This window comes from Rana temporaria, chromosome 9 (genome assembly GCF_905171775.1).
Source record: "Rana temporaria chromosome 9, aRanTem1.1, whole genome shotgun sequence".
In the NCBI taxonomy this organism is placed as follows: domain Eukaryota; kingdom Metazoa; phylum Chordata; class Amphibia; order Anura; family Ranidae; genus Rana; species Rana temporaria.
In genome coordinates, this window is record NC_053497.1 from 124,507,814 (window position 1) to 124,527,694 (window position 19,881).

The window sequence follows — 19,881 nt, forward strand, 5'->3', positions numbered from 1 at the left end:
AAAAAAAGACTGACTAAAACTGGAGCTAGTGGGAAGGGCTTTTTCTGGCTAATAAGTTTGATGCTAGTGTCAAATTTCCTATAGACAGCAGTATAACCTAGGGACACATTCCGAAATTAAACTTATTGTATAAAAAATACAAAATCTCTTACCGATTCAAACGTGTTCAGAAGCATCAATGGGCAAAAGACACTGAAGTACTCTGCGTAATCTGAAAACCTGAGCGGTACTTTTAACAACGGCAACTGACAAAGTTTGTTGGGGGGCCCAAACTGTCCAATGTTGTCAAACATGTCAAAAGTCCAGTTCAGCACTTGTTGCAGTAACCAGGTCTGGTCCCACTGTGGTGTTCGGATTGCAGCAGGATTCATTCTGGTCCCTTGAACAGAATTAGAACTGCACTGTATGGGGATGTTGTTTTGGTTGATCAGAGGTTTCAGCACATTGCTTGTACTCTGATAAACTGGGGTCTTGTTTTGGGCAGGAGATTGCACAGTTGGTCTAGGCACTGATGGTTTAGCTTTTGCAGTAGGTAGGTGCTTTGGGAGACTTTCAAGATCTTTTGTAAGGCTGGCAGTTCGAGAAGTTGTCCCAGAACTATAAACTTTAGCAGTGGAAGGTCTGGATACTTTTTGAAGAGAAGGAGGCAAACCAGGGCGAGCAAACATGTGATCCTCTTTTTTCTCAGCAGCAGAATGTATAGGACACTTATCACCAGAAACTGTGACAAACTCGGTGCAGTCCTTAAAACTACATTTTGATACATCCATCTGCTGGGGAACTGATGTCGAATGATCAACCGCACTGGACGAACAGATATCTTGGGGTTTGCCAACATGTATATCAGTCTCCAACTGTGAGCACAAATCCATATCAATTGGATCTGCCTGTGTTAAAAACAAGTCATCATCATCGTCATCTTTAGGATCATGAGTACATGGCATGGTAGGCTGAGCATTGACATTCTCTTGCAAACTTGACTGTGGCACTAACCCAGCAACAGGATGGTCATTCGTTTCAGTATCTTTCGTTTCAGAACTGCCCATATACCCTTTTTCTGCATCCATAATCTCCTTTCTTTGGGGTTCTTGCTGTTTTGCCCTCTCCATTTTCTCTGTTCTGTTCATCTGACCTGGAAGAGAAGTCTGATCCCCTAGCTTGTGTCCACTTTGCTTTGTTGCCATACCTGCATTTTTGTCATCGATTTCAGCATCACTACTCAATCTCTTTTTCTCTGTCTCCTTAGGCCTGGACTGTCGATAAAACTGTTTATCCTGGCAAGCCAAATACTTATTACCTTTTACTAAAAGGGACTGTGGTGAAATCAGTTTTGATTTACGCTTTCTAGTCTCAACAAGTCCCGCAGACTTGCCATAATTCCGTAATTCGGCCAAGCTATCAAGGGATCTTTGAGACAGATCAAAAGCTTTGCGGGGAGCCTTTTTTAAGCTTAGTTTTTCAACAGTGGAAGCTGGTTCAGGACACTTGTGCATTTTCTTTGGTGGCACCACAGCAGGGGAAGCTTTACCCGGGCTTCCATTCCTCCTAACATGTCCCTGGCCTTTTAAAGGACTTTCAGCTTTGTTTGCTTTGCCAGTTTGCAGTTTCCTTTGTGTTGCTGGAGATTTTGTGTTCCTACTTTTGGCATGGAAAGAAACTGGTTCTTTAGCCAATTTGGGCTTTTTTATTTTAGTGTCCGTTTCTGCGACAAACTCATGAGATATTTTTTCATAAAACACGCTGGAATTCACAGTCTCATGTGGTGCTTTATTAACACCATGATCTTTACTAGATGGAGTGTTTCCAGTAGTGGTTGATAGTTTAAATTGCTGTTCTGCATCTTTAGCTGCATTCTCTATTATATCATCAGAAACATAGTCGGTGTCATACCCCCACTGATTGAGATCATTGTTTTGGTCAAAGTCCTCAATATTGTTGGTCTCTGGCCTCGAGGATTTATTTTCTTGAATATTAGGCTTCGTCTCCTCCAACTGTGAATCACTCCACACAGAATATATATCATCCTCGGTTTCAAATTCAAAACATTGTGAATCATACTCCTCAAAGCTTGGATTGCCAGGCTCAGACTTGACTTGATCTGGTCTCTGTATTGGTTTTTCTGAAGCATCTTGACCAGTGTCCTGCTTTTGTATTGAAATAGATCTGCAAACTGGTTCTTCTTCTGGGTCAGTGTCATCTGAGATTGTTATAATATGATCAGATTTTGCTTTGGAGGAAATATCATCATCCCTAATAGCTCTAGTTGCCCCTTTAACTTTCCTCTTTAGAGAATATTCTGGTACATCAGACCCCTGCTGATTTGAATCAGCAGAAAAACTGGAATCTTTCATCTGTGCCACCTCTGCTGTGTAATCGCGATTCATTTTAGTTTTTATAAGAGCTGACTTTTTGGAATTTTTCCTTAGAAGCTTTTTCTTAACCACAGACAAGGGAAGAGCATCATCTATTTCACTGTCGACTACAGAGTCAGAGTCAATATTGCTTTCTACAAAGCTGGAAGAGCTGACCTCTGCAACCTCTTGAAATTCTCTCTTTATGGGTCGGAATGCTGGGTTGTTGTCTAAAGACAGCCTTTGAAGTTGCTCACTTACAGGAAGACGGTCAGTATTGGTCTGTTGACTTCTGTCCACACATTTTTTGACACGCTCTTTCTGAGATAGGTTTTCATCACCGTCATTTAAATCATCTGACTCACTTTCATTACCGCAACTTTTTGCTTTTAGCAACAAATCTTTCTGCTCTTTAGCCGTTTTATATTCTCTTTGTGCAGTGCTGGAGTTCCCTTCACTGCTGCTTATTTTACTTTCAGCCACTACATTTGCTGTGGTTGGCTTCAAGCTTGGAGCTTTTGCAATGACTTTAGATAATTTGGATTGCCATCCTGCTGCCAGTCTTTTTGGTTCCTTTTGGGCAGAAATGGAAGTACTTGCATCATCGAAATTTTCCGGTTTAATATGGGTCTTTAGGTATGAACTACAGTCAGGCGACTCTTTTTTTATATTCATTTTTAATTGTTCCCTATGTTCTAAGGGGTGGAGAGGAACATCAGGTAAGTTATGTGGAGAAGTAATGCTGGATCCATAACATTCCACATCCATTTTTTCTGTCTTAATAAAGGGTACAGCCTGGATCAGGCTTGCTGGACTTTGATCAGCGGAAGAACTAGGAATGCTGCATACCTTGTCCTTAATACTTTTGATGATTTGAGTGAGACAGGTTTGCAATCCTTGAACCTCAGACTTGCTAAGATCCAAGTTTCTTAGTAAATTTCCTCTGATAATCAGGTTGAATTTGTCCAAATATTGTTTGCAAGCTGCTTGCTGCCCCAACTGAAAACCTTCTCGTAAAAGGCTCCTTATTAATTGCATGCAAGCAAATTGCACAGAAGAAGGAGTCTGAGAAATGGGGGAAGAAGGTAAAGCCGAGGTGGATGTAACTCTTGGGCTTTTGACTGGAAGAAGGGAACACTTGACAATGGCTTCAACCCACTTGTGAGAGCTAATCCAGAGGAAATGAAGGCACTTTTTACTTCGATGCAGTTCAACGATGGCAACCAAGACTCTGACAAAGAATTCTGTCACTTTGTCACACTGGCTGCTTGCCTGAGTGAAGACCACCTTTATTTCAGAGTACAGGTGGTGAATCACTTCCATAATGTAAGCAACTCCCAAGTCTTTAAGGTCCATGACAGATTGAACATAAGGAATGAACCATAGAAAGGTGCTATTGTGGACACGTATATCCTGACCAATGTCTGATTGGAGTATGCTAGCAAGGCTCTGCATATCTTCATACATATTAGGACAATAGTCTGGGCAAATTGCACTTTTCCAACCAGCTTCCTACAAAGTAATAACAAAAAGGAAAAAAAATTACAACACAACATAAATTTCCAATAACTTTGTAAAACAATTTTTACCAAATGAGCAATTTTTTTCATTTTTGCACACATGTAAAAATATTCATTTTTGTCATTAAAATGTCTTAAATCCCCAGAACATTACACATTTTCTGAAAGCAGAGGTCCTTTAGAATAAAAATCCGCTTTTAATAAATAGTTTTCAGGAAACAAAATATAATAAAATAAATTTTAGAGCACACGCACACACACACTACCCATTTTTGGTAAAATATAAAAGGTGAGGTTGCATCAGGCAAATATATACCAAACATGCCACAGCTTAACCACTTGCCGGCCGCAATACGTATATACAGGTTGCAAGTGGTTTACTGGGATTATGGCCAAAGATGGCAGCCAAAACCGTATTATTTTTTCAGCTGGCCACTGGCTTTCTCTTGAAAGTGTTCCGAATGGCTCATGAGCCACTAGAACGATTTCAAAAGTGGTGGGAGGGGACATTGCCCCTCCTGCTGGAGTTGCTCGGGATCATAGTTTCCAGTTTTCCGGTTTGCCTGAAAAACAATCTGACGGTGTGGCTGGCTGCCTTCCATAGGCGATCAAAGAGTAGATACTCTAGGATTGCCTCTATGGCCTTGGAGGACCAGAGCAACATCATGGCATCACTTCCTGTCCAGGCTGGAAGGAGATTTTGGGGTCTTTTTGACCCTAAATCTCTCCATAAAGAGGACCTGTCATCCTTATTCCTTTTACAAGGGATGTTTACATTCCTTGTAATAGGAATAAAAGTGATAATTTTCTATTTTTAAAGTGCCCCCAACCCTCCGTGCTCATGCGCAAAAGCAAATGCATAAGTAAACTGTGTTCGCACCACACGTGAGGCATCGCTGCGAACATTAGAGCAAGAGCAATAATTCTACCACTAGACCTCCTCCAACTTTAAACAGGTAACCTGTAAAGGCATTTAAACCGTTGCCTATGGAGATTTTGGAGTACCATAGTTTGTCACCATTCCACGAGCGTGCAACATTTTAAAGCGTGACATTGTAGGGATCCCTTTACTTGGTGTAACATCTGGGGTATATATTGTGTTTTGGTTTTTTAAATTTCATTAAAAAGTATCTTTTCCTCAAAAATGTAATTTGAAAAACTTCTGCACAAATACTGTGCAACATAAAAAATTGCAACGACCGCCATTTTATTCCCTAAAAAAAAAAAAAAAATTGGGGTTTCCAAGTAATTTTTGAGCAAAAATACTGATTTAAACATTTATAAAACAACAAGTGCCAGAAAAGGCCTGGTCAGCAAGTGGTTACAATTGTGTGCGCCTGTGATATTGCAACAAAGGACGATTCACAAAAATCACCATAGGTGTCACTTTCAAGCTTTTTATTTACAGCTCATTAATTTAGACCATTAACTAGGAATTCTTGTGCCAGAATTATTGTGCTCACTGACGTTCTCAACGATATGTCACATGTGTGGTGAAACTGAGGTTATGGCAATTGTTTTAAATACATAGTTTCTTCCCCCCCCCCTTTAAATTTTTACTTGATTGCCAACACAAAACGATTAAAACATACATTTAAAAAAATAAAAAAACACTAAAAATAAAACTCACATGATAGTATTGGGCAGGTGACAGATACTCTTTATGGAGACAATAGGGGTCTAACCAAGTACAGATCGGCTTGGCGAGATGTGTCCCCTTGCTGTACAGGTCAGAAAATGGTGGATCGGAAATGCCCAAATCACGGTTACTTCCAGCTCCATTGTTTACATGTGAAATCAAGGCATGGATTTGCCTCAGTTTCACATCGCTCTCCCCTAAAGAGGGCGGTTGTGGTCCCGGGCTACCAGTAAGAGGGAGAAAGCCTGGGAACCATGGAGGAGGGGGGGGGGGGGCATCACCACGCTGCTGGCTCTGTTAAAATAATCGGCAGCTAGGGAGCTGCCGCATCACTTTCGCCTTCAAGCAGGGAGCCAGTTGAACAAAAAACATACAAGCTGATGACGGATACTTTAGCCATCAGTGTGATTAAAAAAGGTACACGCTTTGGACATATGGTTCACTATTGACAATCTGTATGTTTAAAACAGGACCCGTACCCTTCCTACTCTATAAACTTGTTAAGAATACATAAGGGGGGGGGGGGGGGGACACACACTTACCTATATGCTCGTGACCTTGCGAACATACCACATGGCATAAAATAAACAAAATATTTCCCAAGATCTTATAAGATCTTGGGGAAGAAGTTCAGATGTTGTTATTTTGTATGGCACATACTTGCTCTTCGTGAATCAGCAATAAGACAATGCTGCGAGAGCTTGCTTTTTAGGTACGAGATTTCCCTAAAGGCATTGTTCCCTTCCCTGTGGGGATCCGAACAGCTGGGGCTACCTCACCACTGCTTTCGGGGAAGCCAGAAAGTGGGATACAAAACAGGAAAGTAAAGCAGAAAAAAGGTCTACAAAATAATTAGGAAATGTTACATCAGCATGCATTTTCTCTCACAATTTTAGAAAAAGTTGGAGCGATCTGCTTTAAGAGTTTTACCTTTTTAACTTTTTCAGTATTAAAACTGTACACAGCTTGGCTACATGTCACAAAGTCATCATCATCTGGATCGAGCTCACACTTTGTCGTCCTAACAGAAAAGCATGACACAAACAAACATTTCAATGCAACAGAAAAGCATGAAAGAATAAAATAAAATAAAAATTGAGTATTCATAGACCCTGTGTATATAGGGTCATATTTTTATGTGATTGGACACTGGCAAAGCTTTTGAAAACACACCCCCTGGGTGCTTCCTCATAACACCATCACAATCCACGAGTCTTCAGTTTCGTAGCAAGCAATGTAGAGTAACAAAACCATAGAGGCCAGGGTGTCTGTAAATGGAATTTACAGTGCCTTGGAAAAGTATTAAAGGATCACTAAAGGAATTTTTTTTTTTTTTTAGCTAAATAGCTTCCTTTACCTTACTGCAGTACTGGTTTCATGTCCTCATTGTTCGTTTTTGCTTTGTAGTAGCTGTAATTCTGCTGTGATCTCCACACTTCCTGCTTGTCTGGCTCCTTATGAAAAAACTCACGGGAGCGTCTCACTGTGGTCTAAGCTGTGTGCCTAAAACTCCTCAGAACCAATCAGATTCATTTTAAAAACAAAACACTGCCCTGGATTTGTTTGTTTTTGTTCTGTGGGTCTCTTTACTTCACATAAACATGAAACCAGTTTAAAACCGAAAGTGAAACTAGAGGCACATTATATGATAGAATTTAATCTATTTTTAATCATTTTTAAAAGGAATCAGTTAACTTTTATGTCTCTATACCCTGTAAACAGTCATTTCAGCAAAAAAAATTTTTGCCTTTAGTGACCCTTTAATACCCCTTGAAATTTTCCAAATTTTGTCATGTTACAACCAAAAACGTAAATGTATTTTATTAGGATTTTGTGTGATAGATTACAAAGTGACACATAAAATTGTGAAGTGGAAGGAAAATGATTAATGGTTTTATTTTTTTTTACAAATAAATGGATCTAAAAAACGTGTGGTGTGCATTTGTCAATACTTTGTAGAACCACCTTTTGCTGCAAGTCTTTCTGGGGAGGTCTCCACCAGCTTTGCACATCTAGAGAGAGTGACATTATGTATTGGTAGGTTTCCAGTTGTGCCACTCTTTCCATTTTTGGATGATGGATTGAACAGTTCTCTCTTTGTGAGATGTTCAAAGCTTGAGAGAGATAGATAGATGGATGGATGGATGGATGGATGGATGGATGGATGGATGGATAGATAGATAGATAGATAGATAGATAGATAGATAGATAGATAGATAGATAGATAGATAGATAGATAGATAGATAGATAGATAGATAGATAGATATTCTAAACCTGCTTTAAACTTCTCCACAACTTTATCCTTGACTTGTATGGTGTGTTCCTTGGCCTTCATGATGCCAAGGTTCTCTAACATATCTCTGAGGCCGAGTTCACACTGGTACGACACAAAAAAGTCATACTACTTTGGATCAGACTTTGCCCTGCGACTTGAAGTCCGACGTGCGTCTGACTTTAGTGAACAGGGATACAACTTTGATCCGACAATACCATTGTATGATATGAATCTTTGGGGGGGGGGACGACGACGACGACTCCAAGAGCATACCAAGCCCTTAGATCTGGACTTTCCAAACACAAACTGAATTTTCACTTTTATCATTGTGCAACTATCTCACTAGCAGCTCCTGCCAGTGCCCTGTATTAAAGTGGTTAAGACAGATCTGGCATTATTTTGGTATTTAACCACTTAAGACCCGGATCTTTAGGCAGCTAAAGGACCCGGCCAGGTTTTGAGATTTGGCACTGCGTCGCTTTAACAGACAATTGCGCGGTCGTGCGACATGGCTCCCAAACAAAATTGGCGTCCTTTTCCCACAAATAGAGCTTTCTTTTGGTGGTATTTGATCACCTCTGCGGTTTTTATTTTTTGCGCTATAAACAAAAATAGAGCGACAATTTTGAAAACCATGCAATATTTTGTACTTTTTGCTATAATAAATATCCCCCAAAAATATATAAAAAAAAAAAATTTTTTAGTATGGGGATACCACATAATTGAGAATTTTTCACAGCCTAGATGCATTGAGGGGCCCAACATCCCAGCAGCGCCTTCAGGAGTTCTAGTGGCATACATTACACATCTAATTTCCTGACTACCCATCATGTTTAGAGGCCCTGGACCCCAATTTGAAAAGCAAGGTATTTTCTGGAAGGCAGTCTTTTGAAAAGGTATTTTTGCCACAAGCTTTTGGAAAATGGGGAATGAAAATGTAATTTATTGGTCTGGGAGAGGTGGCGTTCGGTGGAGGACCCGCCGTGAGCTGACAACAGACCACCAAGGTACACTACCTCACCCGACATTCCTGCCTGCTCCCCCCCCTCCCCTTCCCCCAGTCTCCCCCCTTCTCTTTCTTTTTTCTCTCTTCCCTCCCCCCTTTTTTCTCTTCTCTTCCTTCCTCATCTTCTTCTTCTACTCTAACCTCTCACTTCTTCTTCTCTCCTCTTTGTTACCTAGTTGTTTTATACGTTACTGAATGTATAACCAAGAATGTGGCCGCTGTGTAAGCACATTCAGCTGGAATTTTTGTATTACCTCTATTATCTTACACTTGAAATGCTGCTACATTTTGTATTGACCTTTTTTCGAAAATAAAAAATTGTTATTTGAAAAAAAAAAAGAAAATGTAATTTATTTTTTACAAAAGTTGTCAAATAAAAAAGGTATTTCTTTGTTAATGGAAACAAACATAATTTACAATGGGATAAAACAATGCATAAATTTGTCATTTACAGCTAAACCACCTAAATTTGACTTGAGCCGTCTCTTGCAATCCATATACTGCAGAACTCTGGGAGAGGGAGAAGCTGCACAAGCCGCCAATCTTTTATGCTGCAATGTTGATGTGCAAACAATGAACATGGCAAAAGAAAAGGAAAGCAGAGTGTCAGAGACAGACTGCAGCAGAACAAGATAAGTGTAGCCGGGTGACGTTGGTTATACAAATTCTGCCTGTCTCTTCCCCCTGCTACTGTGTTGCTGGGCTGTGTGCGCTTCAGCCAGCTCGCCAACCTCACTTCCGTGTTGCAGAGTGACAGAGCGACACAGCTGTGGGCTTTTCTATGTCTACACGCTTCATGCCCTGGCAGGAAGCCCCCCTTCCATCCTAACCGCAGCTCTGAGCCAGAGGGAAAGAGAATTTGCTTTTCTGCCATCATGGAGAGTGGGATATGTAATCCCACAGTACAATAAAGGTGAATGGAGGCTCATTGGTTCCGGACTTCACTACCAAGGCTACTGTGCATCAAGGGGAGGAGAGGACAAAACTTTTTCCTGGCAATTCATTGGAGCTCTGGGCAGTCTAGTATGGGGGAATCAGACTGCAGCCACTTCCTGGCGTCTGTACAACACACTAGAGAAAAGAGCCTGCATAGAGTTTGATGTGCCTTTTTGGCTTTCTGGGCATGCAGCATGCCAAAGAACTGAGCCACTGTAAGGTCATTTGCGGAACTGGGACTGGAACCAAGACTTGTTGCCATGTGTGTACCTATCACAGGGCAGAACCAGTGACAGCCTGATAGCAAGGACTTGATCATGAGGAATGTAGGACAACTGACGACCAAGCGGATTGGACCAGATGCATTACCTAACAGGAGTAGTTTGCTTGTTAATCCTTTGCTACATGTGCGACATGGCTCCCAAACAAAATTGGCGTCCTTTTCCCACAAATAGAGCTTTCTTTTGGTGGTATTTGATCACCTCTGCGGTTTTTATTTTTTGCTCTATAAACAAAAACAAGAGCATACCAAGCCCTTTGATCTGGACTTTCCAAACACAAACTGAATTTTCACTTTTATCATTGTGCAACTATCTCACTAGCAGCTCCTGCCAGCGCTCCGTTTTCCCCCTCCTTACTGCATTAATTTTAGGCATCTATAGGACAACTTAAATAAGACTGTAAAAAAAAAAAAAAAAAACTTAGGTGATGAGAGGATGTATCATCTGATAATTTGCCCTTGCTAAGAGGAATATGGAGTTGCACATAACCCGCGAACAGCAGGTGAAGTCCCTGAGGATTCTTGTGAGATAAGCTCCGAATCAGACTAAACTGTATCTACGGTCAAAATTTTAAATCATATTCATTGCCACATTGGATTTCAATGAATGATCTTGAAAGTATGAAGAGTTATTATGATAACTGTTTTAAAAAGTCCATCACATTTCCTTGAATTATGTGACACATTCACAATGTCCCATGCATACACACTGCTTGTGTCACACATTTCAAAATAGGTTGCTGTCTGAACTATAGGGAGGTATTGAGAGGAGTTTCAAAAGGCATAGTCAGTACAGGAATCACAGCCTATAAGCAGCAAGATGCCAAAAGAATATGTAGTCCTAAGAAATCAAAAGAAAACCAAAAGGAATGAGCAGACAAGCTGCAAAGCATGCATGTCCAGAAAGATATGGTCAGCAAATAGACTGAAATCATAACATGAAAGCTCTCAAGTATAATGATTCATGTGAAGGGATTCATAAGCACCATTGCAGCCAGGATGACTGCCTGAAGTATACTCTGACAGCTCAGACAAAATCCCTCCAGCAAATACTTCAGGAGAGAAAGCTGAAGGATCCAGTCCTGAAGTAACATATTGGCAGGCAAACTGCAGGTGGTGTCCCTTTTAGGAGGAGTCCTTACCAAAACTGGCTGCAAGATCTGACACAAAGCTGTTAGGATAGAGAAGAAAACTTTAGCCTAGGTTCACACTGAAGTGATGCAGGAACCAGTGCAATTACAGCGCTGGTTCCCGCATCGCATCTCTCCTGCAGGCAGTTGACACCCGCAGTGGTTCGCAAAAGGCAGTGTGAATACATTGTTAATGACACCCCCAGATTGGTTCACAGATCGCAGTGCGAACTGTGAGCTCGCACAGGAATTGGTTTGCATAGGTGAGAACACCCATGCCAGCCAATTCTAGTGCGGAAAGTCCCTGAACGTTTTTCTGTGCGAATATAATGAGTTCAGCCATACAACTGCATGGCTGAACTCGCATCTCACAGACATCACATATGATTGGTGCAAATAACATAGGATGTCTGATTGCACAGGTGTGAACCCAAGCCTAAAGACTGCATCAAGTAGAACTAAAGAAAGACGTTCTACCTCCAAAGGACGCTCAGCTAGATTGACCTTATAGGATGGGTGTTATAGCCACTAAGGGGTGTACATACTGACCAATGTCCTTTGGAGGTATATACACTGTCCAACATCCTAGAGGCAGGGAGCATACACAAAGGACTAATCTATAATAAATCAAAAGAAAAAAAACGCACACAAAACTTCTAAACCCTTAGCACTAGATCTAGGTGTACCAAGATGTCCTTTTGTTCATGGACTGTAGAAAGCACTGCTGGAATAAAAAAAAATAAAGTTCCCATTTATACTTACAAGCTACCATTACCTACCTCCAACAGTTTTTCCTGATGTTTTCAATCTCGCTGTTGTAACTTTGGCTCCCTATGATAGTCTGAAATGCCTGAATGGGATCAATGAGCTGCCCCCATACTTTGGAACCCAAGCGATCGAGGATGGTCATGAAGCAGTGAAGAGCAGGCCAAAAGGGGTTTGAGCTTTCATCTAAAATAATGACATAACTTAATTGTGCAATACTTTAAGCCATTAAAGAATGCAGAAAATTGCCAATCAATACATCTTTTTGGGTTGAGGTCACGGTTGTTTTTATACATTTTGAAAGGCAAGTAGTCAAGTTGTTATGTATACAAATAAAAATATTACTTTTACACATTTTACAGATGACTGAAAGGTACCTTTAACCACCTCAAAACCACTATCACTCCTGCCCAGACCATATTTCAGATGTTCACGCTGTCACAAGCCGAAGGACAATTGCTCACAACTAGTCACGCAATGCTGTGCCCAAATATATTTTTTTTTAACCACTTCCTGCCAGGCCTATAGCAGATCGACAGCCGGTCAATGGTTTAGTTATCCTGACTGGGCATCATATGACATCCAGCAGGATAACAAGCCAGCGATCGGTGGTCCTGTGTGTCAGTCTGATACATCACAACTCTGATCTAGGTAAAAAGCCTCTAAACTGAGGCTCTTTATCACAAGGATGTCCACCCAGGACCACTAGGGATGCCACCACAATCACCAGGGATGCACACCACTGATGGCAACCAGGTATGCCACCCCACGACCACCAGGGATGCCAATCAGAGCCCATAAATGATGCCAGTGCCAGCCATCAGTGTCGCCTCAATGGTGCCACCCCATCAGTTCAGCCTCAATAGTGCCCATCGGTGAAGGAGAAAACGTATTTATTCTCCCAAAATTTTCGGTCTGTTTTTATTTGTTTAGCAAATAAAACCAGAGATGATCAAATCCCACCAAGAAAAAAAATAAATAAAAAAAAAAAAACCTCTATTTGTGGGAACAAAATTATAAAAATTTGGTTTGTGTACAGTGTTGCATGACCGTGCAATTGTCATTCAAAATGCGACAGCGCTGAAAGCTGAAAATTGGCTTGGGCAGGAAGGGGGGGGGTGCCCTGTATTGAAGTGGTTAAAACAGATCTGGCATTATTTTGGTATTTAATTAGCACTTTTTTTTTGCCATTTAAAAATGAAAAGAAAGACCAAAAATGATGTACATGTTTTTCTTAGTTTCGGTTGTAAACATTCTGCAAATAAATCTTTCTTCATAAAATGTAGACCAAAATATAAACGTATATTTAGTCTTTCAAAGTTATAGCGTCTACAAACTATGAGATCTGCAGTATACATGCGTGTATACATTTGAAAATGTATCAGACCTGATGTTCCCACTGTCCATTTTATTTGAGGCCCTAAAATTCCTGGACAGTACAAAGAACCCCAAATAAACCCTTTCTGAAAACTAGACACAGTCTAAGGCATTTAATAGGCATGGTGAGTTTTTTGAAGTTGAAGTTTTTAGGTCTAATCATTCTGGAAATTAAGAAATTAAATACATTTTTTCACAAAGATGTTGTAAAAGTAATTTCTCACACAGGCATACTTGCAATTACACCCTAGAATGCATGTTATGACTCCAGAGTATGGGGATACCACATAATTGAGATTTTTTCACAGCCTATATGCATTGAGGGGCCCAACATCCCAGGAGCGCCTTCAGGAGTTCTAGAGGCATACATAAAACTAAAATCTAATTTCATGACTACCCATCATGTTTAGAGGCCCTGGACCCCAATTTGAAAAGCAAGGTATTTTCTGGAAGGCAGTCTTTTGAAGAGGTATTTTTGCCACAAGCTTTTGGAAAATGGGGAATGAAAATGTAATTTTTATTTATTTCTTTTTTTACAAAGGTTGTCAAAAAAAAAAAAAAAAAGGTATTTCTAACAAGTCCGTACAAAAAAAAGACTTGTCAGTGCGCAGATCTTCAAGTAAACACTTTGTTAATGGATACAAAAGTAATTTGCAATGGGATAAAAAACATTGCATAGTTTGTCATTTACAGCTAAACCACTTAAATTTGACTTGAGCCGTCTCTTGCAATCCATATATTGCAGAACTCTGAGGCCCCGTACACACGACCGGATCGATCCGCGGATCAGTTCCAGCAGATTGATCCGGTCGTGTGTACGGCCTAGCGGACATTTTCAGGTGGATAAAAATCCAGCCGACGGATTTTCAGCGGATAAAAATTTCTTAGCATGCCAAGAAATCTATCCGCTGGAATCCTGTCCGCCGGACTTATCTGGTCGTCTGTACAGACTCACCGGATAAGTCCGTCCGATCCCATCCCTCGCATGCGTCGTAATGATTCGACACATGCGTGGAAGTATTTACCTTCCAGGGTCGCGATGACGGCGCGCCCACGTCACCGCGGATGTATTCTGTGGGGATTTTGATCTGATGGTGTGTACAGCCATCAGATCAAAATCCGCCAGAGGATTTATCCGCTGAAAACGGTCGGCCGGACCGTTTCCAGCGGAAATCCTCTCTTGTGTACAAGGCCTGGGAGAGGGAGAAGCTGCACAAGCCGCCAATCTTGTATGCTGCACTGTTGATGTGCCAACAATGAATATGGCAAAAGAAAAGGAAAGCAGAGTGTCAGAGACAGACTACAGCAGAACAAGATAAGTGTAGCCGGGTGACGTTGGTTATACAAATTCTGCCTGTCTCTTCCCCCTGCTACTGTGTTGCTGGGCTGTGTGCGTTTCAGCCAGCTCGCTCACCTCACTTTCCTGTTGCAGAGTGACAGAGCGACACAGCTGTGGGCTTTTCTATGTCTACACGCTTCATGCCCTGGCAGGAAGCCCCCCTTCTATCCTAACAGCAGCTCTGAGCCAGAGGGAAAGAGAACATGCTTTTCTGCCATCATGGAGAGTGGGATATGTAATCTCACAGTAAAATAAAAGTGAATGGAGGCTCATTGGTTGCAGACTTCACTACCCAGGCTGCTGTGCATCAAGGGGAGGAGAGGACAAAACTTTTTCCTGGCATTTCATTGGAGCTCTGGGCAGTCTAGTATGGGGGAATCAGACTGCAGCCACTTCCTGGCGTCTGTACAACACACCAGAGAAAAGAGCCTGCATAGAGTTTTATGTGTCTTTTTGGCTTTCTGGGCATGCAGAATGCCAAAGAACTGAGCCACTGTAAGGTCATTTGCGGAACTGGGACTGGAACGAAGACTTGTTGCCATGTGTGTACCTATCACAGGGCAGAAACAGTGACAGCCTGATAGCAAGGACTTGATCATGAGGAATGTATGACAACTGACGACCAAGCGGATTGGACCAGATCCATTACCTACCAGGAGTAGTTAGCTTGTTAATCCTTTGCTACCCACAGTCTTTGCCTATAGAGGTTGCTCTGTACTTGGCACCCAATCATCCATCTATTGCACATTCTTAAAAAGGGACAGCTGCACAAGCACCATCTTACAGACAAGCCACAAGGACTGCTGGCCAATATAGATATTCCCATATAATAGGCCAGTGTTCACCCAAGTTAGTTCAGCATCTTTAAGCGTGTTCAGTTGCCTGTCTACTGGTTTATGCATGGTATTTGACTTCCCTTACTGCAATATACTCATTTTATCCAACATTTGGCAGTCTTTTGCCTATTTTCTGTTATAAGGTGGTAGCATATGAACGCTTAAGTTAAACAGGTGTGGACAGCCTCCAACTTACAACCAGGCATGTCAGTAGGGACCAAGGAGCTTAAGTCACTTTAGAAGAGAGAACCCATCATACCAAGTGGCTCCTGTGGAGGGTGCTACATAAATATCACTGATCTTTGACATAGAAAAAGAAGAATTTTGGAGTTACCTGTAAATTGCATATCTTGGATTACAGTATAGGAAACAGGTTGAGTATTCGTAGACCCTGGGACTTCCAAGCAATGAATTAGAAGGGTGGGCAAAAAATAGGCAAACAGCACTTTACATGTCCAAAAAACAAGCGTTAACAGACCCAAGGTCAAGAGCGCTTATGTTCACCTGGTGGAGCTAAGGGGATATCACTGATGGTTCTCTCTGCCCTGCAGGAACAAGCTTTTGAATCCAATTTGGGATACCAAAGAAGCACAGGTAGCGCAAATCCAGAGGTTTTTGAAAAACAATGGCCAAAAGATAAAACCTGTTCTTTCAAAGTGTTCTACGTTAAGTTTAGACCTTATTGCAGGAAGGCCAGAATGTGAGGCTCTGGGATTGAAGTGCCGGTTTTCACACTAGACAAATATTGCAGATCGATCTGGAAGTGGCTATTTTTGCTTTCAGCAAGCTAGGAACGAGACACCCCTCTGTCTCCTAAGACACCTAGTCTTCAACAGCCATGCTGTTAAGGCTAAAGAATGAGAGACAGAATGGAACAGAGTCCTGATACAGCAGGTCTGCCCTGTTAAAAGAGGGGAGGGGTCATCTCCGAGAAGTCTGAAGATGCCTGTATACCAGATTTATCTGGGCCAGTTTGATGCAGTGAGAACCGCCAACTTTTTCTCTTGCTCTACCTTGTGGAGCAGATAAGGTAAAATGCCAAGTGCGGGAGGGGAAAAGATTAGCCTAAATTATCAGGGCATTCATTGCTAAAGCGAGAGGATGCTTGGTTCTCGCAAGAGAGATTTTTTGTTAAATCTGAAGTCAGAATGGTCTACATATGGGTCCTGCATTTCTTATATATCAGGTTGTAGATGTCTGGGTGAAGGACCCATTACCCTTGATCCAGGCAGTGGCAGTTAAAGAAATACTCTTTCACAGTGATCCCATTCCTGGTATATGGATGGCAGAAATCAGACAGCGAGACTCCGACCATGAGTTTTGGCACTCCTAGTGCCCCCTTGTGGTCAATGTAGTCCACAACCATAGCTGTGTCTGGCTGCACTTGCAGAAGGAGGGGGTCAGGTGTTGCAGACCCAGCCTTATTGGTCTGAGCTTCAGGATGTTGATGTAAATCTTGGCTTCTACCAGTGACAATTTCCTGGAGCATGAGTGATTGGAACACTCTTCCCCAGCCTGAACAATTGGCATCCGTTATCACTTTCCAGTGATAATGAAGGAAAGGCTTCTCTATTCATTAGATCAAAAAGGCAAACTATTTATTTTTAATTTTGGATAGAAGGGAGGATCAGTCAAGTTTTTATTTTTTGCCATCTGTGTCCCATTCAGGAGATTTCCTATCACTTCCTTTCCTATAATGAAGTGGGCAGAAATCCTCTCAAAGTTAAGAAATCCCTGGCTGTCACCAGCTCTATTGTACCCATTGGAAGATTTCCTACTGCCCACTGTTCTGAAGACAGCCCAAAATTTGGGGATTTTTTTTTTTTCTTCCAATTTAACCACTTCCTGCCTGGCGTATTGGAAAATGTTTGGGCAGGTGTGGACCAAAAAAAAAAGGGTCCTGTGCGTGTTTGGTCCAAATGAGATGCGATTTCAGCCATACAGTTTGTATGGCTGAAATCGCATCGCACAGACATCGCATGTGATCTGAACAGCAATGCGGTGCAAATCACTTGCAATCTCGCACAGCGCACTAATGTGAACCAGCCCTAAGTCCATTCAGCCTTACTGGGTGTAAGTATAAAAAGTGAGAAATTCACCCCTCCCCACATAACACATCCTGGTAATATAAACAAATGTTGCATATGTGATCAGGTGACCTCAGACACACACACTGCAATATAATAATAAGATCACTCAAGCTCGGACTAAATACATCTCCCCTAATCACTTGTCTATGTATATTCTGATGGCTGTTCATTACACCATACATTACCTCTCACAATGAACTGTGGATCACCTCATATTATGATAAACATCCAGGAATGTGCATGTGTCCAAGCTAGTGCACGAGATATGTAAATAACCTGTCACTCGAAGCAAGGAGGGAGGAAAGGACTTTTTATTCAGACAGGTTTTTATCTGGAAGTCTGTTAATTTTCACTGAACAATAAAAAAGAGGATTGCTCAGAGCTGGATTAACTCCGTGTGGCAAGACTGGGCACAGATGATAGGAAATCTTATTCTCTACATTTTGACATCAATGTGGTTTACATCCACTTTAATACTAATGTTCATATACAAACCATCTAGGAAGCAGTGACCATAAACATGATTTAATGTTTAATGTTAATGTTAGTTGTAAGCAACAAGCTCTTACTGGAAAAAAAAAAAAAAAAAAAAAAAAAAAAATGGATGAGGGGCTGCACTCCAAGTCTTATGCCGCGTACAGACTCTACAGAGCATTTTTTCCTCGACGTGAAAAATGGCCATTAAAAGAAGCAAGTTATGAGACGGGAGCATTCATTCTGGTAAAACTAGTGTTTGTAATGGAGATAGCACATTTGTCACGCTGTAAAAGACTGAAAAGCGCAAAGACTGAAAAGCGCAAAGACTGAAAAGCGCAAAGACTGAAAAGCGCAAAGACTGAAAAGCGCAAAGACTGAAAAGCGCAAAGACTGAAAAGCGCAAAGACTGAAAAGCGCAAAGACTGAAAAGCGCAAAGACTGAAAAGCGCAAAGACTGAAAAGCGCAAAGACTGAAAAGCGCAAATCGTCTCTCACCAAACTTTTACTAACACGAAATCAGCAAAAGCAGCCCAAAGGGTGGCGCCATCCGAATGAAACTTCCCCTTTATAGTGCCGTTGTGCGTCACTGCACTTTGCTCGAGCATTTTCTTTTCGCGGTCATGTGTATGCTAGGCAGACTTGACAAGAATCACGTTGAGAAAAACGTTGTTTTTTCCCCATGACATTAAAAACGGTCGTGTGCACTCGGCATAAGAGGGAATGTTGGCATCGATGAACACAGAACAGAAACGGAAATTCTTCAAAAAGGACTGTATGTGAACTCACTGCAAAGTATACAATACAATACAATATAATTATATATATATATATATATATATATATATATATATATATATATATATATATATATATATATATATATATATATATATATATATATATAACACCACACACACACACCCATTAGAGTTACCAGTAACGGTATTTACAGGACAGCTATGAGATTGGCTCCGCCCTCTACAGGAATCACAAATCGGATAAAATTCAAAAGGCCCCGCCCTTTCCTCTGACCCTCAGTGGTTTAGAAGATCAAGTAAACCTCCACCAGAAGTGCACTTGGCAGAGAAAAAAACACACACACACACACACACACACACGTAAGCAAGGTCGACCAGTGAAAAGTAGAATAGGGTGGGAATATAGACGCTGTCCTGGAAATATTGTTACCGGTAAGTTTAACAGGGGGTTTTCCCCCCCTCACCTTCCAGGACAGCTACTTGAGAGGATAAGCAAGATTCTATACCTTAGGGAGGGACAACAGCCTCAAGCACTTTCCTACCAAAGGAGAGGTCCTGGCTGGAAACCATCTGAACTCTAATCTTTTACAAATGCATGAAAAAGTTGGACCAGACGGCAGCTTTAGAAATTTCTTCCCATGATGCGCCCATGGATCTCATTGAATGAGCCCTAATTCTAGGAGGGATGCGACCCGACGCTTTGTATGCTTTACAAATACTGTATTTATTGGCGTACAACACTCACTTTTTTACCCTGAAAATAGAGGGTAAACTGTGCCTGCGTGTTATAAGCAGAGGGCTGTGGAAAGCTTTTTTCCCCTGAAACTTCCCTCTTATGCCACGTACACACACGATCGTTTCGTCTGATGATTTCAACGTTTTCATCGGACGAACCGATCGTGTGTGGGCCCCATAGTCGACCCCCCCATCGGTGAAAAAAACTTAGAACCTGTTTTAAAATTATCTGATGGTTAAAAAAACGATAGAAAAAAACAATCGTCTGTGGGGAAATCCATTGGTTAAAAATCAACACATACTCAGAATCAAGTCAACGCATACTCGGAAGCATTGAACTTCATTTTTCTCAGCACGTCGTTGTGT

At 41.4% G+C, this 19,881-nt stretch overlaps 1 protein-coding gene across 1 annotated transcript in view; it reads right to left on the reverse strand.

The window, feature by feature from the left end:
• Window positions 1-19,881, reverse strand: part of SETX (senataxin) — a 199,136-nt gene that overhangs the window by 125,250 nt on the left and 54,005 nt on the right. The window contains exons 7-9 of the mRNA XM_040324416.1: window positions 11,918-12,089; window positions 6,441-6,531; window positions 153-3,863 (exon numbers count right to left, since the gene is read on the reverse strand). Of these exons, the coding sequence (XP_040180350.1) occupies window positions 153-3,863; window positions 6,441-6,531; window positions 11,918-12,089 (3,974 nt within the window). The remainder of the gene's footprint in view (window positions 1-152; window positions 3,864-6,440; window positions 6,532-11,917; window positions 12,090-19,881) is intronic.